This window comes from Venustampulla echinocandica (assembly GCF_003357145.1).
Source record: "Venustampulla echinocandica strain BP 5553 chromosome Unknown scaffold_1, whole genome shotgun sequence".
Taxonomy (NCBI): Eukaryota; Fungi; Ascomycota; class Leotiomycetes; order Helotiales; family Pleuroascaceae; genus Venustampulla; species Venustampulla echinocandica.
The window spans coordinates 4,182,680-4,205,379 of NW_022474206.1; the positions used below are offsets into that span (position 1 = coordinate 4,182,680).

At 48.6% G+C, this 22,700-nt stretch overlaps 7 protein-coding genes across 7 annotated transcripts; 2 read left to right on the forward strand and 5 right to left on the reverse strand.

Annotated features, from left to right (window-relative positions):
* Window positions 1-716: 716 nt before the first annotated feature.
* BP5553_03911 (Polyadenylate-binding protein) lies at window positions 717-3,158 on the forward strand (the record flags this gene model as incomplete). The annotated part of the gene is made up of 2 exons (XM_032012534.1): window positions 717-2,950; window positions 3,005-3,158. 2 exons carry the CDS (start codon window positions 717-719, stop codon window positions 3,156-3,158), a joined length of 2,388 nt encoding a protein of 795 aa, XP_031872227.1.
* A 1,132-nt stretch (window positions 3,159-4,290) lies between these two features.
* Window positions 4,291-6,534, reverse strand: BP5553_03912 (Adenine nucleotide alpha hydrolases-like protein; the record flags this gene model as incomplete). The annotated part of the gene is made up of 3 exons (XM_032012535.1): window positions 4,291-4,459; window positions 4,522-5,362; window positions 5,418-6,534. The coding sequence occupies 3 exons, from the start codon at window positions 6,532-6,534 to the stop codon at window positions 4,291-4,293; spliced, it is 2,127 nt and encodes a 708-aa protein (XP_031872228.1).
* A 2,471-nt stretch (window positions 6,535-9,005) lies between these two features.
* Window positions 9,006-10,178, reverse strand: BP5553_03913 (Ribosomal protein S7; the record flags this gene model as incomplete). The annotated part of the gene is made up of 3 exons (XM_032012536.1): window positions 9,006-9,449; window positions 9,549-9,842; window positions 9,930-10,178. The coding sequence occupies 3 exons, from the start codon at window positions 10,176-10,178 to the stop codon at window positions 9,006-9,008; spliced, it is 987 nt and encodes a 328-aa protein (XP_031872229.1).
* A 626-nt stretch (window positions 10,179-10,804) lies between these two features.
* BP5553_03914 (Uncharacterized protein) lies at window positions 10,805-11,201 on the reverse strand (the record flags this gene model as incomplete). The annotated part of the gene is made up of 3 exons (XM_032012537.1): window positions 10,805-10,980; window positions 11,040-11,099; window positions 11,147-11,201. The coding sequence occupies 3 exons, from the start codon at window positions 11,199-11,201 to the stop codon at window positions 10,805-10,807; spliced, it is 291 nt and encodes a 96-aa protein (XP_031872230.1).
* A 2,777-nt stretch (window positions 11,202-13,978) lies between these two features.
* On the forward strand, window positions 13,979-15,080 carry BP5553_03915 (2-nitropropane dioxygenase-like protein; the record flags this gene model as incomplete). Its single annotated transcript, XM_032012538.1, has 3 exons — window positions 13,979-14,021; window positions 14,083-14,894; window positions 14,943-15,080. 3 exons carry the CDS (start codon window positions 13,979-13,981, stop codon window positions 15,078-15,080), a joined length of 993 nt encoding a protein of 330 aa, XP_031872231.1.
* Window positions 15,081-15,181: 101 nt separating this feature from the next.
* On the reverse strand, window positions 15,182-16,228 carry BP5553_03916 (uncharacterized protein; the record flags this gene model as incomplete). The annotated part of the gene is made up of 3 exons (XM_032012539.1): window positions 15,182-15,535; window positions 15,595-15,669; window positions 15,761-16,228. The coding sequence occupies 3 exons, from the start codon at window positions 16,226-16,228 to the stop codon at window positions 15,182-15,184; spliced, it is 897 nt and encodes a 298-aa protein (XP_031872232.1).
* Window positions 16,229-18,285: 2,057 nt separating this feature from the next.
* BP5553_03917 (Uncharacterized protein) lies at window positions 18,286-19,136 on the reverse strand (the record flags this gene model as incomplete). Its single annotated transcript, XM_032012540.1, has 2 exons — window positions 18,286-18,794; window positions 18,851-19,136. 2 exons carry the CDS (start codon window positions 19,134-19,136, stop codon window positions 18,286-18,288), a joined length of 795 nt encoding a protein of 264 aa, XP_031872233.1.
* Window positions 19,137-22,700: the final 3,564 nt, after the last annotated feature.

Sequence of the window (22,700 nt, forward strand, 5' to 3'; positions counted from 1 at the left end):
TTACCAACCACATGTGCTGTGGCGGCGACAGCCTTCCCTCTGTGTAGGGCTGCCGCAGAGCTCCCGTAGAAACCCCGACAATGCCCCGGCGATTGGGGCCTGAACCCTAAGGCCGTACACAAGCCTTGCGTCGCCCTTTGTGGCTCGTGCAGCCGTAGAAGCCACACCTTGCGACCTTTCCGCTTTGGGCCGGCCACAAAATTTCGAAGCAGCGACTTTACTTATTACTTTGTCCTTGACCTTTCTTTCTCTTCCTCCCCTCCCCCCATCCCACAACCTCACAACATCACCCTCTGACTGCGGACCAAGTACGATCCTTCGTGCTTTTTCGTTCTTCTTTGCCTCTTCTACACAAAAACCTCTGCAAGAGACCAAAAAAAACTTGAAAACCCCCCATAAAACTTCACCTTCACCTTCGCGATCGATCTTTCGACCGCTACCATCTCTCTCACCTTCCACCCCCGAACCCTCTCCCACCATCTGCGCCTTTGTGCCACGGAAGTGCCGCAATCTTCGCACATCCTCCTCCTTTGACAGCACATACCGATTGATTTCGCCATCCGCACCTTAGAGACATCTCTACTTGATAGGCAAGTCGCCCGCTCCATCTCAGTTCGCCAGACATCGCGAGACCACTTTCAACCCAATCCAATCTTACTTCCGGCGTCGCGTGCACACGAAAAGCTAACAAGATTGCAGCATTGATCATATTCAAGATGTCTTCCACTACTCCAACCCCAGCTGTCGATCAGCTGGCCGCTGACCTCAACAACGCGTCCTTGAACACCAGCGACGCCAACGGTGCCGCTCCCATCGACACCAGTGTCGCCAACGTGGCCTCCGAGGATCCTGATACCGCTGGACCTACCCCAAGCTCTGCTACCCCCCACCCCCAAGCTTCCGCCTCCCTCTATGTTGGCGAGCTCGATCCCTCGGTCACTGAGGCTATGCTCTTCGAGCTTTTCTCCCAGATCGGTTCGGTCGCCTCCATCCGGGTCTGCCGTGATGCCGTCACTCGCCGATCCCTTGGATATGCCTATGTCAACTACAACACCACTGCCGATGGCGAGAAGGCTTTGGAGGAGCTCAACTACACTCTCATCAAGGGCCGCCCATGCCGTATTATGTGGTCGCAGCGCGATCCCGCTCTTCGCAAGACCGGTCAGGGCAACGTTTTCATCAAGAACTTGGATACTGCCATTGATAACAAGGCCCTTCATGATACATTTGCAGCATTTGGTAACATTCTGAGCTGCAAAGTTGCTCAGGACGAGACTGGAGCCTCCAAGGGCTACGGATTTGTCCACTATGAGACCGATGAGGCTGCCAGCCAGGCCATCAAACATGTCAATGGCATGCTTCTGAACGAGAAGAAGGTGTTCGTCGGCCACCACATTCCCAAGAAGGATCGCCAGAGCAAGTTCGAGGAGATGAAGGCCAACTTCACCAACATTTACGTCAAGAACATCCCCACCGAGGTTACTGACGAGGAATTCCGCGAGCTATTCGAGAAGTATGGCGAGGTCACATCCGCCTCTCTTGCTCGTGATCAGGAGGCCGGCAAGAGCCGTGGATTTGGCTTCATCAATTTCGTCAACCACGAGCATGCTGCCAAGGCAGTTGATGAGCTGAACGGAAAGGATTTCAAGGGTCAAGACCTCTATGTTGGCCGCGCACAAAAGAAGCATGAGCGGGAGGAGGAGCTTCGGAGATCCTACGAGGCAGCTCGCATTGAGAAGGCATCAAAGTACCAGGGCGTCAACCTTTACGTTAAGAACCTTGATGATGAAGTTGACGACGATAAACTGCGCGAGCTTTTCACTCCATTTGGAAACATCACGTCAGCCAAGGTCATGCGCGACTCTGCTGCTGAGACTGCCGAGGCCGAGAAGAAGGAAGCTGAAAAGAGCAAAGAGAACAAAAAGGAGGGCGAAGCCGAGCCCGAAGCTGAGAAGGGAGAATCTGAGAAGGAGGCTCCCAAGTCAGAAAAGCGTGCGTTGGGCAAGAGCAAGGGCTTTGGATTTGTTTGCTTCAGTAACCCTGATGAGGCCACCAAGGCTATTGCTGAGATGAATCAAAACATGGTGAACGGCAAGCCGCTGTACGTTGCCCTCGCCCAGCGGAAGGATGTTCGCAAGGGCCAGCTGGAGGCCAGCATCCAGGCACGCAACCAGATCCGGATGCAACAGGCCGCTGCCGCTGCAGGTATGCCACAACAATACATGCAAGCACCAATGTTCTATCCTCCGGGCCAACAACCTGGATTCATCCCACAAGCTGGACGAGGCATGCCATTCCCACCCCAGGCCACTGGAATGCCTGCTCCTGGAGCCCAAGGCGGTCGTCCAGGTCAGTTTGCTGGTGGCTTCCCTCCACAAGGTGGTCGTGGAGGCCCCAACGCTCAACAGCTTCCACCCAACATGTATGGAATGCCGGGCCAATTCCCTGCTGGAGCGCCATATGGTCAACAGGGTAGCCCACAGTTCTTAGCTGCCATGCAACAAGCTCAACAGGCTGCTGCTCTTGCTGGTGGACGTGGAGGACCCGGTGCACGTGGTCCCATGCCAGGCTTGCCAGGCATGCCTGCAAATATGGCCGGTCTTCAAGGCGTTGGTCAACAAGGAATGCCAGGCTTCCCCCAAGGTGCTAGGCAAGGTAACATGGCTGGACGAGGTGCTCAAGGTGGTCGTCCTGCCCAGTACCCAGGTGGTTTCCCCCCACAAGCTGGCCGTGGTATGCCCCCTCAGATCCCGGGCATGCCGCAAGCTGGACCGGAGGGAGTCGCAGGCGCTGGTGTATTACAATCGCAGCTCGCAACTGTCAGCCCCGCCCAGCAAAAGCAGCTTCTCGGAGAGGCCCTTTTCCCAAAGATCCAAGTTATGCAACCAGAGCTTGCAGGAAAGATTACCGGTATGCTGTTGGAGATGGAGAACCCCGAGTTGGTTAACCTGTAAGTTTCCCCAAGATCCATTTATCACATGACAAGTTACTAACTCCCTCATAGCATCGAAGATGAATCTGCTCTCCGGGCAAAGGTTGACGAAGCCCTCAACGTCTATGATGAATATGTCAAGAACAGTAAGGGTTCTGAGGCTGGCGATGCTGGTGAGACAGTGGATGCCAACAAGGAGAACGACAAGTCTGAAGAGAAGGCTTAATTGCCCCCTCTCTTCGACTTCCTTAACACTACCGATACCCATTAATGACCTCTTCATACATCTTTCACGTATTATCAATCGGCTGTGGCAACGGGCCCGGAAAAGTTTTGCGCTCTTTCAGTTCCTGGTGGCACAATGTCGGTTTTGCGGAATCTTTGATTCATGGATCAGCTGCTGCTTTTGCTATTACTCTGGCGCTGCGGCTTGCCTGGCTTGCTGCATTTCTTCCTCTTTGCCTCGAATGGATAGGCTATTCGATCATGTTTGTACCGATAGACTACCCTTGTGCATGCCTCCTGCATGGCTTCATCAGCTATTCGCAGAGGTTCGGCGCCCCGCCGAACTGGCTCATAATTTTTCGACGTCTCTTATCTCGCTTCTGACGAAGGACTAATTATGAATGGTTTTGATGATCGCTTAATGGTTTATTCTGCTAAGTTTCAAAACATTCTTGGCAGGTTCTGCTGATAGCTGTGGATTAGACTAGGAACTCAATTAAAAAAACATCACAAACTTAATAAGCTGATGGTGCATCTGGTGATTCTTCGTGATTCTGTAACAGCACCCTCCTCATATCTCTCTACATAGAAAAGTAGATAATGTGGTGGAAAACAGTATTGTGAGCGTCGCAATAGAGGTAGTTACTCTTTTATGATTCCTTCTATATTGATCGTGTGCCATTTTTATTCACACTGGCCCTAATGATTTGTGCAAAATAAAAGAGTGGTATATTTGATCGACATGATCCCAACGCCAGCTACCTAACTTGCACTAATAACTAAGAATGGGCACCTGATCCACTACCCATTCACTTCTCAACCGTCCAAAACATGCCGAGTTCGCATCTGGCCTCAAACCTCAACGCCGTCAGCAGCTCACTATGTCAAGTAATGCTCGCTGTAATTCCTATCCCACGGAAATGGGATCTGTCGTGTGATTTCTATATAGATATATGTATGTATATATTCGTATCGAAGATCGTATGTTTCTTGAGATGACTTGATTCATCTGCTTCGTAATGTTCATCAAGAGAAATTAATAACTACATTGGCAGGTGTAGTGTATGCCATAAATGGTCAGACCGGGTTGTTATTGTTGCTATACGAAGATGCGCTAATAAACGGGGTATTATTTAATCAACTCTCGCTTTCTCTAAGCTCTTGACGGGACTGGAGAGATTGTTTGCAAGGCGGATGGCGGGGCGTTTGTACTTGGTGTGTTTGCGGAGGCGTTTGCGGGCCACCATTACCGGGGCAGATGATTTGGTAACCAGATAATTGGAGAAGGACCCAAGGATGACACTGTTGCAACGTTAGCTTTATGAAACCCATGTTACGAGTGGAGGTTGACTAAGGGAGCTTACCCTTTGAGCGCACTTCTTCCCCTGCTTCCTAGAATTACCAGAGTAGGCGATATATAATCAATGACCTCGGTAATCATATGTTTTGGGCTCTTGCAATGGATCACCTCAATCACAACCTTCACTTGTAACCTCGTCTTCCTCAGCAACTTTGACACGCGATCCGTGATATCTTGCACAGCTCTATACCGCTCCTGTTCCGCCTTGTCCTTGCCTCGCCCCATTGGACTTGCGCCTACACTAGCTGTCTCTAGGTTGAAACTCGGGCGTACCGGTGTGAGCACCGGTGTGGACGCTGATGCCTTTGTCGAATGGACGCCGGTCACTACTTGCTCTTTCGTATGCGCGTCATCTCCACTTGCTTCATTACTGCCGCCGCCAATTCCGGTTTCTTCATCCACACAGTAAATTGCGAGCAACGTGTCCCCATCTCGAAGAACTGTCCCTAAGGTCCATTCCAATGCATGAGCTGCCTCGTCGCTGAGATCTGTAGCTACCAAATACTTTCGAACTCGGCGTTGATTATCATGGGCTTCCTGCTGCATTTTTCCGAAATCACCGCGGTAAATTGTCCGGACGCAGCGACCAGTCATGGGGGTCGAAGTAATTGTCGTCATATGGATGGCAAGCTTTTGGGCGCGTTTAATGTCGGAGAAATCAGCCTCCGTATCAGACCCCACTGGTGTATTGAAACCTGGTGTTCCCTCATCAAAACTTGTATTGGGATGGACTGCGGGTTTGCCTGATTTCGCTCTGCTACCGGATGGTGCCGTAACGGTGATCTCGGGCTCAAGCAGCGATCGGACCTTGTAAGCAGCATTTTGCTTGGCGGCAATTTCTTGACCTGCTTCATATCAGCCTCTGCTGTTCATTAAGGGGTGACCTATTTTTGTACATACGTTCTTCTTCAGCAGCGCCCAGCAAAGTCAGAGCTGTTCGAGCCCCTTTTACTCGACTTGGTTCGAAAGGCTTGGTCGTGAGTTGACTCTCCCCGCTCTCAGCATTACGGCCCCTTCCCTGCTTCTTCCTTCCCCGATTACCCTCGTCAGAAGTTTGCTCGTCGTCATCGCTACTATCAACAAGGGTGTCGTCCCCTTCCACTGGAATGTAATCCTTCTCCAGCCGGGCGTTCTCCATAGCATCGCCACTGTTCGGTCGCCTGCGGCCTTTCCCACTTAATGTTGATAGCCCCCCTCCCGACAATGCCAAATTAGCATCTGATAGCCTTCGGTATGCACTATTCATATCTATCGGTCGGCCGTCGTCCAAGACATACTTGACCGTGTCCGGGGAAAGAAGGTTGCCGTGTGGAGAATTGGATCGCAGTCCAAGGCGATTATGCGGTGACTTGGATTTTGCTGCGCTGATGCCTGTGCCGGCGATTGAATGGTTGCGGCCACGATCGTTTGGACCAAACAGGCCCAGATCCGCCCCTCTCACTACCTCTGACATAGCGGTTGGTATGGCCGTCTTCTTTCCAGCTTGAGTGTTCCGCTTCGGTATTACACGGCCACCAGGATTACTGGGCAAGTACCCAGCAAATTGGTAGGCAGCCGTTGGGTTTGTTCTTGCCGTTTCCAGGACGTTGGCTCGCGGACCAAAATCTACTGGGCGAGCTGCCGCATCAGATAGGCTTCGATGCGGCGCTTGAGTAGTATTCGAACTATATGCCCTAACATTTGCCTGCGTAGGAGATGTCTGGGCGCTCATGGTAGTTTTAACCGGTCCATGTGGTGAGCCGTCGATGTCCAACATGCTCCTGATGGGTCCAACTCGTGCGTTGCCTGTAATTCCGCCATTTGCCGAGGCGACGGACGAGCTTCTGGGAGCTGGATCCTCTGCGATGTCCAGCATGCTCCGAACGGGCGATCGTGGGGTGAAGGGCGACAAAGAGCGCCCTGATCCTGCAGAGCTTGTGGATCCTCTATTGTGCCCTCCAGTCGTCCCCTCCAGTAGTGCCAAAACATCCCTCCTCTCGTCGTCCAACATGGACTCCAAAGACCTATTCTGGGCCATGGTAATAATAAAGGCGTTGTACGCTCAGTGTGCCCTCTTGGCAAACGATGTTGTACCTTCCGGTAGAGTCTTAGCTATGATGCTGCCAAGCCTAGTATCGTATTGTTAGAAGTAGAGTGCAGAAGCTCAGCGAGAAGATCGTCATCCGTTTATGAACTTCCTTGATTGCCAATTAAGTTCGAGATTCTGCATTGTGCTTGGAGTCGGTAGGCTTTGGGAGGGCTCAGATCATGACAGGCGTCGTGTGCGATATCTGTAGCGTGGAACTTCGAATGACAGTCGGAAGGCTGGCGGGTACACGGTTTATTTCTTAGCAAAAGCGGTTCGGGGGAGGTGCCCTATCGTATGGGACAAGTCTCGGCGACGATGGGTCGGGCGTCGTTGGAATGTCGGGCGTTTGTTGATACTGGAGAGACTGAATAACGAGGAGGAAGCGCAATACTACAGTACGTACTGCAGCTCCATAAGTGCCTGGCCAGGCTGAGACCTCTCGCTTACATACACAGCACTTCGTACTCAGCACACGCGAACCCGTTCAATAATGGCGACGCGGGGAGGGAGCAGAAGCCGGGTCAATATCAAAGATCCTATGATCAGTGTCGCGATGCGATGCCAGAAGGAAAGAAGATGGAGAGGGGAGGCGTGGGGAGAACGGAGGGGTATAGTGTAGTGGGATATGGGTTAGTTCACCGTTAACGTTTGAGGCTTCATACTAATACCAGCTAGTTAAGTGGCCATACAGTACCTAAGGTACCTTGCGTCTGACGCTCGACCTTTACTTTACAGCAGCTCCGAAGACTAGAGCTGCGGGCGGGGGCCTTGACGGTCCAACCCGAGGGGGTCACTATACTGTGGGCTCGTAAGCTGATATCGAGTCTAGAATCTGGAATGCGTGCTGTTGTGCAATGTGGAATCTCAACTGAACCGGGAACCCTGGCGTCTGGGTTATGGAATCTCTTCGCCCACCAATTCAGAGTTCTTGCAGAGTATGCTTCATCTTCATATACTCAGATACGCATATGATAATCAGAATATCATATCTGTCACCAGACTTCATACCAAATGCGGCCACCGAGTCATTTACTCGCACTGGACCTACAAGGTACCAGGCTCACGAGGAGTATACCCACTTTGGTACAGTACATACCACTTCCTAACTAGTGTACAGTCGGCATAGTTTGCCTTCTCTAGGTCGAAACTGATAATTGAAAGAATGCGGGACTGTACAGTGTAGCGTACATTGTACAGCCCCAGCATGACGATCATCGCATTGGTTCGACATCGCCAAGTCGGCGAAGCCACGCTCATGATCCCCTTCGGCCTTTCCCCCTCACCACCACCACCATCTATCGACCGTAGCCAACCAACTAGAAAAACGAGACTTGCTCCGTTCTTGTAAGCCATGACATGGGCTTGTAGAGAAACAGCCACACGGTGCCGTTATGGCCTAGGTGGAGCTGTCCGATCCCAGAAGAACAATCAACAATACAGCATCCCCAAACGCTCCCCTCCTGGAAGGCCGAGAAAGCATCCAACTGACCCGTCAAAACAAGCCTGTCAGCCCCTGCTTGGCAATGTTGGCATCAACTTTCAAGACATCAAAAATCTGGAGAAAGAGGCTAAAACAAAAGGCGGCGCAGCGCAGCCACGGAAGCAAGCAAGCCCACATGCTCGTACTGCTAATCGCCATCCTCTCAAAAATCACTCATAGACATCTCAGTGCTTCCCCAGACTCTTGCCCAGTGCCCATAAGTTGGAACTGCAAGAACGAAGCAAGTTTCGGTACCCAAGTCCTTGGCACATCATCATTCAGCTGGACAGGGATTTGATTGCCTTCGAGGTCTCTGTGATTGCTAATATGTTGTTTACCTGATACGTCAAAGGCTATTCTATTAAGTAAAGTCGGAGGTTAACCTTACCTACAGGATGCAGTACTTACCCCAGACCTTCTTCGTACAGCACCAAAATAACTCGTCCGTCTCTGCCTCCTAGAGTTTTTATTGCCTTAGGGGGTTGTATGAATAAGCCTTTATAATCTTGCTGCTTATTATACCCGCCGAAGATAGAGATATACATAATTTTAGCAAATAGAGAACGAGTAAATGCCATATATGTATCTAGTAATTGGACAACAACGATCAAAACTTGGCCTCTCCCCCAGCGCCCTTACCCAAAGGTAATACGGAAAGAGCTCCCAATCCTCGAGGGCTGGCTACATAGGTATGCATTCATGTAGTGCGACAGCGATCATATACTCGTATGTTACTCGTTCAGCGCAACAATCATTCCCTTCCCGAATGGCTTGGGAATGACATCAACCCTATCGGAACAATGATCTACCAATAAGCTCCGTAGCTTGGTTTAGGATGCGGTAAAGGTATAATACCATGCGTTTGTTGTGTTTATACATGTGCTTAGCCACTATATGTTACATTCTAATGCCACCAAACCAACAATTAAACTCCCTTCCATCACTTCATCTTCCTCGCTGAATAATTCAAATTTGACCTTGCCGTCGTTCCTGTCTTATGTACCAAGTTCCTTCGGTCCCACACGCTGCTCTTGCCCTCCACAATCCCAATGATTTCGTCCGCGAATCGTTGGGCAAATTGGTGTTTCCCACTTCCTCTTGATTTCTTCTTGTTTACTGCGTCTAAAATCCATTGGACGGCCTGCCGCCTCCGTTGCCGTTGTCCCAGGGGAACTGGTATTTGCAATGCAGCTCCACCACCTGCTGCTCCTTTTTGGGCGCGAATTCTTAATAATGGGGCAATGGAGTCGATAGCGAGCGTAAGGTATCCGACAGGGTTAAGAGGTAGATGAGATGAGGGAGGGAAACCCGGCAAGAGAGGACGAGAAGGATTGTAGTTTGGGGGTGGGGCGGTTCGAAGATGGTTTAAAATGAATGCCATGTTCTACATTTAGACAATTGAGTTAGCATACAGCTGTGCGGGGTTTTATCTGCATATCTCAACCACGCAGAATGAAACCAATGAAGAAACTGACGAGCCTACCGTTTGTGCAACGCTCAACTTGCCATGCCGCATCAGCAGATTCGTGACCTGGGTTACCACCGGATCATATCTATGTCTGAGATTGCTATTTGAAGGCAATGGCAACTCGGGCACCTCAAATTTGTGTCCGACAGTTACGGCGTCTTCGCCATGGCCACCGTTGGCAATGTTCTGGATCTGTCCTAAGGCAAGGAGATTTTGGAAAGTTATCGAGTCCGCGGCATTTAATCCCTCAATCTCCTCCTTGATAACTTGGGGCGCGTTATCCTTGCCCTCCTGGTCGCCCTTGAGGATCTATGAATTGCCCGTTAGCAAATGGCTTTGGGCGGAGAGCCTGATGTCATGAGGGGAGACTAGATGTATTCAAATCTGCAGACATACATCTTGCACAGGAGTTCCTTGCCCCAAATCCGGTCCTTCCTTCCCAATTACTCTGCTCACTTCTGCCGCTTCCTCGCTCACATTTGGCAGAACATCTGGCTTCGGGCCCGTTGGCTGTTGGCTCTTCTCCTCCGCGAAACCTCGTCGTGACACAACTTGCGCAATTCGGGGCTGATGCGAGGCAATCGAAGGCCTCGTTAATATAACAAGAGACCGGGCCGCAGCACGAAAGTTCAATCGAGGAGGCATGGTGATATGATGATGATGGACAGCTTCTGGTCGGACAGACAGATGATGCTAGCATAAAATTCGACGATCTCCAAATTATGCCTGATAATGGTAAGGCACCAACACACAGAACTACGTTCCACAAGGTACCTAGAGGTACCCATGTCGCCTCGATTAACATGCGTTTTCTCAACTCAAACAATCACCTCATACGCGGGAGTATAATATTGAGACCCGACTATTAAATGTATCTTGCTTAATCAATTCATGAGCTCTCCAACTCGACCCACTCAACGGTTTCTACGAATTGGAGTCTAGAAATAGTAAGACACTATATAAGGCAAACAGCAAGCTTCAATGCTTGCCACCCATAAGACAAAAAGAGGTACAGTATTTTAATTCTAGAACCTTTCCATTCGGCATTCAAGAATTTGACCAATATCCGTAGATTGCGCCCTGACAAACTCCCAGCGCCCTGGCTGTCCTGTAAAGACCGTAGCAATACCCGACGCCTAAAGCCATTCGCATTGCGCCAAACCATGCAGAACCATACCATATGGCGATCCTTCTAACCGTCGTATCCTACAGGCCAGTCTGTCGTGTAAGCTGCCGTCTTCGCCGTTGCGAGGACGCGTACTGTCTTTCTTCTACCATGCTGTTCGACTTTGTGAAGGGGAGCTAGGAGTCGATCCATTCAAATGCTTCAGGGCAACCTCCGCCGCATCCTCTTTAGCATTATTCACATATTGTCCATCGTACCAGAACCGTGCCGAGATATTTTGTCCTTGGATGGTGACCGTGCTGGACCATGCTGTCCGCCCCCCTATGTCAACGTCAATCAATTGGTCGTTCAAAGGTAAATTTCATGGGGCTAGGACTTACCACGTCTATCAGACACGATTTGGAAGACTGGAGGATGAATCTGGGCCTCACGGCACTTTTCTAATTGGTATTAATAGAGTAGTTGGCCTAGGAAACCGCTGCCTCACCTTCAAGTCTCTCCTGCCAGGTTGCAGTTCCTGAGCTATAACTCGAATAAGACATAATTGCTAGTCTTGTAAAGGCACAAGTGCGTTGATTAAATTTATGTATATCTAGGAAGTGTGTGGAGAGACAGTTGTGGGGCGGGGTGTCGGATATGGCGTTATGCTTTGCAGGAAAGGATTCCTTGATGGAGTTATAGGGAGATTCTCTCCCTTCAGGACAACTGGGAAAGGGATGGGGAGGGGGTGGTTGAAGCAGTGAGGTGGCAGTCTGATATCAGGAGAGAAGAGGATAAAATCTGGCCTTGCGTTTGCGTCTCCATCCATGCAACACGGCAGCCAGACGCAAGATTGTTTCGGCATAATGCATGGGAGCAGAAGGAGAATTGCATCGCAAGAAGTAACGTCGATCACCCGAAAAAAATATTATGTAGGCCGTGTGTGCTGTCTCCATCGATGGCATATCACAGCCCATGTAGGACGATAGCAAATGGCTTGGGCGACAGTACAAAAGCAATATGGGGCTTGAGACAACACTTGCCAGGGGAGACGCGGAGCCAGCGCTACAACTCCTGCAGCCTTTTGCAGTTAGCAGTCATCATGGGACATGGGATAGAGGGGGGAAAGAGAGCGTGAGATGGGGTGGGGTGGGGTTGGGTTGGGCAGATGGGCATATGGGCTTGCGGGTGTGCAGGAGGGGCATTGGGGCAAGAAAGCGAATGATATATATGAAGAGCCCAATAATACCTCAAATATGCTGGCAACCTTGGAAAAGCGGAAAAAGCCACCTGCACGCAAATGAAGGTAAGACGTGGAAATACCAATGCTTTTTGACATAAAAAAGAGTTCTGATTGTAATTGAAATTGGGGTTGGAATAATGTCCACTCTCAATAGTGCATCTTTGCTTTTCTTGAAGAATTAAAGATAAATCTGCATATCCCGACGATTTCAGCACTACAAAGCCAATGGCACGGAAACGAACATCAATTGCTTCGTCCTGGGTCCAATGGTAGAAGGCTAGATGGTGATCAAGTCTCACATTTGGGAGACATGATAGGTTAGACCCGATCTTGAGATCGTGCAGTGAAAGAGGTGTCTTATTACCTGTAACTTCCAGCTCGTTTACTTCGTCCGGAGTAGTACTCCGTACCAGTTCCTGATGTCAGGGATGCCGATAAAGATAAACTGAGGGGCGGGTGGCTACATCTACACGACGAACGGGGAGAAGTAGGTCCCAGGGAAGCATGCCCTTTGATTCGAACATGCACTTTGATAATGCGGAGAGGCCCTGGTAAGGGCCCCAAGGAGATGTACAGATTCAGGAGTACCGTTGTGATCTGCCCTGCGACTCAGCGTCTTTTCATCCTCAACAGGCATAGTTGCCATCGTGACCACCGAAGCACTCCATTGCTTTGGCAATCTGTATCAACGAACCCGACAGGCTGGTAAAGAGAGAAATAGAGCGACTCTCAAGTGTCTGGCCACTTTTTGCAGGCCCATTTCGGGAGAGTCGGGATAACGCAAGGCACCGTGCAAACGCGCAAGCCTCTTGGCTGCAAGTCGGGGTTGGGATGGATATTCCTGTCTCAGCAGGTATACGGAGGTGAACGTTGTCAGATGACAGCAGGCTAAGTAGCTATCCATATCCATAATGTCGACGTCTTCATAAGAGCCCAGTGGGATGGTCAGCGCCACGGCTGGAGGCCGTCAGCCGCCGGCCGCCGCCCAAAGGGCCTCGACATCCGCTCGAGACATATACATCAACAAACTCAATACTCGGAGCCTGCTCAGCCGTCAAAAGAAAGGGGGCGATAGAGGTGCGTGGCGACATGAGAGGAGGCCAAGTAGGCTATAGCAGCAGCCTCGCTGTTGTTGTTCAGACAGCCTTGTTGCGACCAACGCATCAGTGGAGCATTGCTGCCCAAGTAACATGGCGTCGCAGTCCAGGTGGGACAGCAATTGAGTTGAGCCTACGAGTGTTATTTGGGTAGCACAGCATACGGCTATGCAGCTAGTTGAGCCGGTCATGGCGGCCCAGGGCGCCGTTTTGGTGGTCGTGTTGATCCGTTGTCGAGGGATTCGAAAGTCCTAAAATAAGTGTTGAGTGTAGATAGCGCCATCGTCGAGATCCACGTAGGAAATAACAATCGCAGCGACAAACGGGCGGGTCAGCTAGGGGGTTGGTGCCGGCGTTGATATTGATGTTGATGTATGTCCATGTCGATGTTGGTGCTGGTGCTGATTTCCAAAGAGGTTAGTTTCCCGTGTGAAAGAAGACTTGATGATTCCCGGCTTTGTTCTTGAAATGGCTGCAGCTGCGAGCTACCATATTAATTGGTATGTCTCTGTAACGTGTTGACTGATCACTGATATTTCATTTTTCGCAGGCCTGGCCAGCCCGTACGAAGTATAGGTACCGATCGATGCGGTATTCCTCTCTGCATCCGCCCTCGCGCCCGCCCCTTGGAGTTGAGCAGCTGGCGATACTGATAAGAATTCCTGTTCTCATTATTGTAATAATAGCAAATCCTCGAGTTGACAGCACGAGCCAAAGACCGAGGGTCCTGGTGGTCCCCTCCACGTGGATGAGTAATCGACTTCCAGGGGACCTGTGGAATCTGCAATCCTCGGCCCAGCTATGTCTGCCGAGGCACGGAGAATCATGGGGATTCGCCTCCGCTGGGCTGAATGAAGGGCAGCCGACCACCGTTTATGAACAGGACAGTTTCAAGAGACAAAAGACCATGATAGAATAGAACGTTGCTTTCTTTCCATTTTACTTTCACTTGTCGCTCTTTTTCAAGTTCAAGCCAGACATAGAAGTTCGCCAATACAATATGCCTTTCAACACGAAGCTCACCAGAGCTTTGGGGATCAGAGGTAAACAAGACCACCCAAGCGCCGCTGTTCTAGTTGCTTTTCTGACCTTCTCAATTCACAGTTCCCATAGTTCAAGGTGGAATGCAATGGGTTGGGTACGCCGAACTTGCCTCTGCTGTTAGCAATGCAGGCGGACTCGGTATCCTCACTGCTCTCACTCAACCTACCCCCGAAGACCTTCGGACAGAAATCCGAAGATGCAAGACCATGACGAAGTACCCATTCGGCGTGAACATTACCCTCCTTCCTGCCATGGTCCCCCCGGACTACGGCGCATACGCCCAGGTGGTTATGGATGAGGGCATCCGAATAGTTGAGACTGCAGGAAACAGCCCCGGGCCAGTGATCAAGCAGTTAAAGTCTGTTGGCACCATTATCCTACACAAGTGTACCACAATCCGGCACGCACAGAGTGCTATCAATCTCGGCGTAGATTTTCTAAGCATTGATGGGTTCGAGTGTGCTGGCCATGTCGGCGAGACTGATATTACGAACTTCATTCTGCTCAGCAGAGCTCGACAGTCTCTCAGTGTGCCATTCATTGCTTCTGGTGGCTTTGCAGACGGCCAGGGACTTGCGGCTGCTTTGAGCCTGGGTGCAGAAGGTATCAATATGGGAACACGCTTTATGTGCACAGTTGAAGCACCGATCCATATCAATATCAAGAGGGAGATTGTGCAAGCTCAAGAATCCGATACTGAACTCGTTCTACGGAGATGGAAGAACACAAGCCGGTTGTATAAGAACAAGGTTGCCACTGAGGCCGTGAAAATTGAGAAGGAGAGCAAAACAGGTAAATTTGAGGAGGTAGCGCCGTATGTGAGCGGTAAAAGGGGTAGGGAGGTTTTCATCAATGGAGATCCTGACTATGGGGTACGTATTCCTTTCCAAGAATCCGTGCTATCTGCTAATATGTTGCAGGTATGGACTGCTGGTCAAGTCATCGGGCTCATTCATGATATCCCAACCTGTGATGTGCTAGTTAAAAGGATTGAGCGCGAGGCTGAGGAAACTCTTAGCAAAGCATCAGCACTTATAGTGCCATCTAGCAAATTGTAGCTCGGTATTTAATTCTTTTAGCATTCAATTCGGCGACGACAGTGTCGCGAACAGTATGATGCTCATATGTACTCCCACACTCAGTCGTGCTGACTGGTCGATCAATCTAAATCCATTGCATCGCCATCCTCCTCCAGTTCGCCCTCGTCCTCATCCTCGTCCTCCCCCCAGGGCCGTCCATCCTCCGCCTCATCACACTCCTCTTCTTCCTCGGAGCCTTCTCTACGGAAGTATGCTCGGTAAAACCCCTCCTCATCCTCTATATCCCCTCCTCCCCCCTGGTCCCTCGACCCCTTCCGAACTTCACGAAACCAAGCTGGTACACTGTCTTCGTCTTCGTCGTCTTCATCGTCTTCTTCGTCTTCTTCTTCGTCTCCCGCTTCCTCTTCTTTGCCCTTCTTAGGCTCAATGTCCATTGTTAACATATGGAACTCCAAGCTGGCCATATCCAGATTCTATGATTATCTATGCATCAGTAATGTCCTAGAGAGCTTAGCATCGTGGAAGCACTTACAAATTTAGAAGTATCCATATCTGGATAGCTCCTTGCCATATCCTTCCAGTAATCCTCTGCCTCCTCGGATAGCACCTATTTAAGTCAGTTCCAGGGTTTCATGACATTACACGAGCCATTATGTTGACAAGGCTGCTCAACAATCTCCAAAATATGAACCGCTTACCTGCTGTACCATGTCGCAAAAGAGCGACTTCAAGCACTCGTGTACCTCTTGTTCCGAGCTCAAAACATTGGCAGTGCCAAGTCTCTTGCCGATTAGCTCAACTCGATCGGCATCCTTGACGTCGTCATATTTTTTGAGCACAAGTTGGCACCAACTTCCCTCCTTATCTTGGCGACTAACGGGCACAGTTCTTAGAGCATTAGCGTTGTCAACAGCTCCACAGAATTGCACAAAATCGATTGTGATAACCAGGCGCGCGAAACCGATCCGATATTTCGGGATCGTAATATCATTAGGAATGTGTCGGCCAATTCTAACATCCCAACAGACCCATTCAAGGAATGGCCTTCCGTATCGCTCCTTAAATTCGGGCGAGAAACAAGAAAGAGCTATCTCCTTCATACTCGTGCCGTCTGCCATACGGCAAAATTTGTGCCCAACCTCTGGTGGGTAGTCTGAGGCCGACATGCTGGAGGGCTTGATCGTCGTATATGGCACTATATGCTATATGAGAGCTTGTGTAGGTATAGAATTTGATAAAGGCGCAACAGCAGGTTTGGGCGAAGGGGAAGGGAAGGTGACGGTGACGGGGAGAAAAGAGAGGAAAGGGTGGAATTGGGATAAGGGCATGAGTTGTCGCTGTGCTGACTCGGTATATTCACTGTCGCCTGTTGTTTATCAATCAATCTCTTAACTAGACTGGAACAATTATCCGCCCTTCAATATTTTAACTTGACTAGAACCATTATCAAGCCTTAATAACTGTGCCATCCATCTATGGCCTATTGTTTATTGTATCACAAGGTGCTACCTCTGCGAAGGAAATATTCAAGGCGCCAAATGGGAATAAGGGCAGTTTGTGTTTACTATTGCCTATTGTTTATTCTATTCTATTGCGCACATATGAAAATCAAGTTTGCACTACGTCCTAAGCTGGGCCATTTGGAAGTTTATAACAGATTAAGGAAACATTAAAAACATCATCTCCCGTTCACGAGGGCAAGTTTTATATTTCTATAGTAAGAATTAAGAAACAAACAGAGAAAACTAGAACAATAGTATATTTTACTCACCCACCTAGGAAAGGGTAAAGCAATGTGTAGATATTTTATAGAACCCTTCTAGTGCTATTATACGTTAGATGCCGAAAGCTGTTAGTACTAAGCGGTACGCGACTGTCCAAGACCGACACGATATATAGAGAATATATATCATGCTTCATACTTTCTATGATATTAAGAAAACGTATATTTAAAGACCTCCTTGTAGCGACAGTAGGCATAGTATAAGAGAAGTCAAGCAAACCAACCCAAAACCCCTAGCTAACGGGTTAGATGTATAGAATATACACGAGTTGCATGAGATGACCGCGTATCTTATGCATATAAAGAAACTCTCTAGCACAGTGCCTTAGGAGACCTCGATCTAACACTTCTGATCTGCGAGTTTTGAGACATTACTCTGTACATCATAGAATCTTCCGCCGGCATAAATTTTCTGTGTTAATCATTATGGATCGATTGGAAGGAGAGGCCGAGAAACCATACGCAGCGTATAAGTACCTATAGGGATATACTAGAAGTATCACATTATAGAGATCTGTAATCTTTGACAATTTGGAGAAGGTAAAAATTGCCCTGACATGGTCCAACACGATAATGGTAGCGCACCTCTTGACAATCAGATTCGCAACCATGGTAGTCTAAACAATAAGCATAATGCTACACAATACCTCAATAACAGTTGTAAATCATCACAATAGGAAGAGCAAAGACATAATACATGTGTAGACAACCAAGCGCTTTGTCTTACGTGGATGGGTGGAAAGGCGGGCTGACTAGCTATGCCGGGCATAAACCGAAACGTAACTACATGATATAGAATAAGCATATTCTCTCAAAATAAACAGGCCGGATGGCCTAGTAGGAAACTGGGGGGTTAGAGCCATAGCCTCGTTGGGCGCCGGGTCCTGGTAGCCGTCGGGCGTTAAGCAAAACAAACGTACGCCTGTCAGCTCAGGGCAACCCGAAATTGACGGTATAATACGGTACTTCTGTACCAGTGACCTCTGTCACCAAACACTTTTTTTTTCTAATTTAAAAAAAAAGGGGTTATCGCTATGTCTCGTTTGATACTGTATATATCGTGAAGTCCGCGTCTCTTTTGCGCGCTTAACACAGGCAAGTGGATCTAAGGAAATAGGCGAGTCTGATTGGTCTAGGTCAACCGCTTTCAACGTCGGTGGTAATCGACATGGTTGTCAGGGAAACTCAGAGGAGATATATCAACAATATGCCTATCAAGCCAAATCAAAATTTCTTACCCTCTTCAAATTTCTTCTATGAGCATTGACTGCTCCATTTTTTTTAAGCATAACTACGGTGCGACATTGCTAATCGATGACTTAGTTGCTGGCAAATTACCACCCCATTTCCTGCTACCGTACGCTCTCTACTCTCAGTGCGATGAAAGCCCACGCCTCATCTTTGATAAGTCTCGCCTCCAAGTTCCAACCCGTCGCCCATCTAGAAAAGTCGAATCCCGTCCTTCACAACGTACTTGCCCGTATCCCCATCCCTCTCCCCCTCCACGACGGTCCTCAGCAGTTGTCCCCCAATGCTCGGATGGCCCGCACCCTTCACGGCGGCCATCTCCCTAGCATCACCTAGATCGGTTGCAAGGAACCCCGGCCCGACGCACCAGACCTTGACGCCGTCCTTCTGGAGCTTGTAGTGATAATCGAGCATCAACATATTGAGTGCGGTCTTGGTGCAGCGGTACCCGACTGTCTCGAACTCCAACTTCTTCGGCCAGCCACGTTCCAGTGGTGGCAAGGGAATCTCCCCGCGCGCGCACTGCTCGAAGGTCCCGAGGCCGGTGACGAAGATGAGCCGTGGATCGTTGGACTTCAAAAGCAGCGGCATGAATGTTGACGTCATGACGTGCGTCCCGGCCACATTGACGTTGTAGGAGCCGGTCAAGCTCTCACGCAGCGAGACCTTGCCGCGGATGTAGTCAAGGTCCTTCGTGATGCCTGGGGAATGTCAGCGAGCTGTGCAGAGAAGTAGGAGAGGGTCTGATATCGCGCACCGGCATTGTTGATAAGGGTGTCGATCCGCCCGCTGCTGGCCTTGACGGTCCCGAAGGCTCTCTCGATGGAGGAGTCGCTGGTAATGTCGACTTGGACGGCCTCGACAGTGTTTGAGGATTCGGCGCACTCCTTTTGGAGGGTCTCGACCGCTTGTTGGCCCCTTTCTAGGGAACGGCTGCCAAGAAAAACATGGTAGGGCTTGCCAGATTGCAGTAGGGCCTTTACGATTTCGTATCCGATGTTCTTGTTTGCACCGGTGACGAGGACTATCTTCTTAGAAGACATATTGTTGACAATTCGACTACTAGATCGGGTGTGTTCTGGACCTCTGGTTTGCACAAGTTAAAGCTCTGGTTGAATACCTTTATTTATATTACAATCCTGGTCGTAGAAATCGCTAGGGATCCTCGGTGTTAGGAATTAGTACAATTCTAGGTACTACTGTGTTTGCTCTGCTGGTTAATAAGTTATACTTAAATTATCACTTCTTGCAAGGGTGCTACTGGGAGTAATGGCGTTACCGGAAATAACAGAAGCTTGTCTCCGGTTGTGTTGTGCCACAGGATGAACATCAAGTGACCAATCCACGTCTTTAGCTTTAGGCAGTCCTGATTTATAATGGAAAGTTGCTGTAGAGTGGTCGGACATTTATGGGACTTACCCTGTTGCCTCTACGAGAGTCTGGAAATCTCCGGAATCTATGGACTTTCCTTTGAGACCTGCATGTTGCATGAGATGCAGGCCCTCTGTTTGGATATATATTTGGATATCATCTAGGACTCAGAATCTTTCTTCTTTCTCTATGGTTAATTTAAGCTCTTCGCCAGATTCATCGTATCCGGCTTGTTTTGGGGTCGCTGTCAATGAGGCCCAATATCGAGCACTTCTCGTGTCTTGTCTAACCGATCCCAGGTGGCTTTCGAACCTCGGCAGCTGTTTTCTATCCCAAGGAATGGATCGGATCCTAGACCATAATACGGCAATAAAGACGACTAGCAAGATACAATAACGCTCCAACCTGCACACGTGGGAGCTAATCCTAGCATTGGCACTCTTAGGGCTATATATTCTGATCAGAGTGTCAAGCGGCATGGAGAAAGTCAAATGCAATCACCGCCACTGAACAAGCATTGCTGTATACCCTTGACGTTCCCTCCAACTTACAGGCGGCTGAATAGGAAATGAAACGTTCTGTAAACGCACATATCAGTCAGAAAATATGAGGCTCACCAGTTGGCATGGAAAGAATAGTTCGAGCTACAATCAGTAGCAATCTAGAACAATTCTTCAAAGAGGCACAATTGGAATCACGAGGCCGGCATGGTGCCCTTCTGTCCTGCCTCCTGCCAGCCCCAGAAGAGGCCTGACTATGCTTAGACGTGCCTTGTAGCTGCCCTCCACTTGCCCGTACTTCAACTCGGAGGGTTACAGTATATATTTGGAAGTTTGGGATTCGCTTGTCAATATTCGGAGGATAATATCGGAAGAGTTTGCGGGTGCTGTAGCAGGGCATATCTTTATAGGACGAAGGAATTATTCAGTATTTAAGCAGAGAACTTTAAAAAAGTATGTCGCGTTTAAAGAGAGGAATATCCAATCGTCGAAAGAGTTATTTGACGGGAGGATGTAGCTCGGAGACTTATTTATTAAAAATATGACGGCCGAGATAGGGAAGAATAGTTTTCTTCTTGTCGTTCCCTAGAACCTTGTTAGCAGGAAAGCATGCAATGTGCTTATAGATCTCTTTTGCTATTATGCGAAGGTTAAAGCCAACTTTAGACTGTGATAGCGTTATGGAGAGATGTTGGAAGGGGTGCAGCATTTGGAAGGCGAGGTTTAGTAGGCGCTTCTACCGTAGAATGATATAGTATAATTAGCGTTCGAACTCTCATTTCAGAGGGTGGAGAGAACTCATAAATTTCTCCTACTACTATGAAACCCAGGAAGCTAAGCTCGTGAGATAGTTGAACAGTTCTACAAAGATGTTTGGATGCCCGATGGAAGAGCCACAAAGTGGTATGCTTTATTTGCCATTAGATGTAATTTTAATAGCATGCTAAGAGGTCGTCGTTCTCGGTCTCGGTTACCTAGGTCGCGTGAGCAAACCGGAACCGAAGTTGTGTGATATAATAAAGAATAAGCAATATCCTCCTAAAATAAAACAGGTCGTATGGCCGAGTGGGAAGCTGGGGGGTTTAGGGCCATAGCCTCGTTGGGCGCCGGGTCCTGGTAGCCGTCGGGCGTTAAGCAAAACAAACGTACGCCTGTCAGCTCAGGGCAACCCGAAATTGACGGTATAATACGGTACTTGTACCAGTGACCTCAGTCACCAACCCATTTTTTTTCTTCTTTCTTTTTATTCGATTTTTAATCTATCGTTCGCTTGCGAGTTGCAACGTCTCTTTTTTCTTTTGGAGGTTATTCTTGTTAAGCGAAGAGCTCAAATGTCCCCCTTTTTTTGTCTCGCTTACCTCGCTGAGCGTACGATGGAACTAATATTCGCAAGTCGCGACCGCCGCGCGCAGATACTAGAGATATTAACTATACCAGCTAACTTCCTCATAGTTTCGTAAGGAAAACACGATGTTTCATATTTTTTTATTAGAGTTCTATCACCTTTGAATTAAAATAGCAAAACTTGCGGTGTTGTGTTGGCCTGGCAACGGATCGATTCTTGAACAATACATATTCGCTTGTCGTTTATCCAGGGAACCCACCTTCGTCTTGACAACTTGCTCGACATATTTCACAAGTAAAATCCAAAGACGGTTGTCTCGCAGATAATGGCCATCAAAAACATATCAAAAAGATAAACACAAGTCCCATTTGTACCATTTCAATTTTCTAGATGGGTGGCTCACCTCTTATGAACATATTAACTTTGTTTCACACTCGCTAAATTCCAGAATTCCTATTAACTTTGTCCTGCCCTTGAAGTAGTATACATTAAAAACCTGGTTTTATAATTTAGCAATACTCGAGTTAGTTATCAAAACAGGAGGATAAAAATGAAGAAATGAGGTGTGCCTATTTTAGATAGAAGATAATAGGCAAATGGCAAGTTTTGTGGATTATGCTCTTCCCCGCAAAAAAAAAGGAAGTGGAAAGGAGGAAGTAAATCAAAACGAGATTAAAAAAAGGGGATCAAAAATCAAACCCCAAGAAAGCAGAAGAGTTCATTGCCCACAGTCAATTAATCCCTGCCGTTAAGTAGTTGTTGCTTGACCTAGTTATATTTCTCTTCGATATGAGTGCCTTGTGACACTCGTGGGGAGTGTCTTAAAGAGCTAGGTTGTCGTTCTATGCCTTTTTCTTACTTAAATATATTTACCTCCCTTTTGCTACTATCGAGGTTACGCCGAGCGGCGAAGAACCGTATCGGAATAACGAATGTCCTCCGCGCAATGCAGGCAGGTATACTTGGTATGGGATGGCATTCTGCTCCTGGAAAGGTAGCTTTATGGCCTTGGCAACCGACAGCCTCATTATGTGGTTATTTGATGAACAATTCACGAATCTGCGAAACAGTCGCCAATGAATAATTTGGAGTCACGGATGGAAACAAAAGTATAATCAATTTTTAACGCGTAACAACATTCATTAAAAACAAGCACTGTAGATTTCTCAAGATAGCTATTATAAGAAAGTCGTGATACCAACGTCTCGCTCGTTGTGGAATAGAGACAGTGATTTGGAGCAAGTTTTATGAGAGCACATTTAGGTCGCTCAGCCCATTTCTTTTTTGAAGCTCCATTTTCCACCGGGGCTGAGAGAAAGCGGTCATCAGAAGGGAGTCATCGCGGTCGTAATGAGAGAATATTCGAAGGAAATTGGATTTTGAACTCGCAT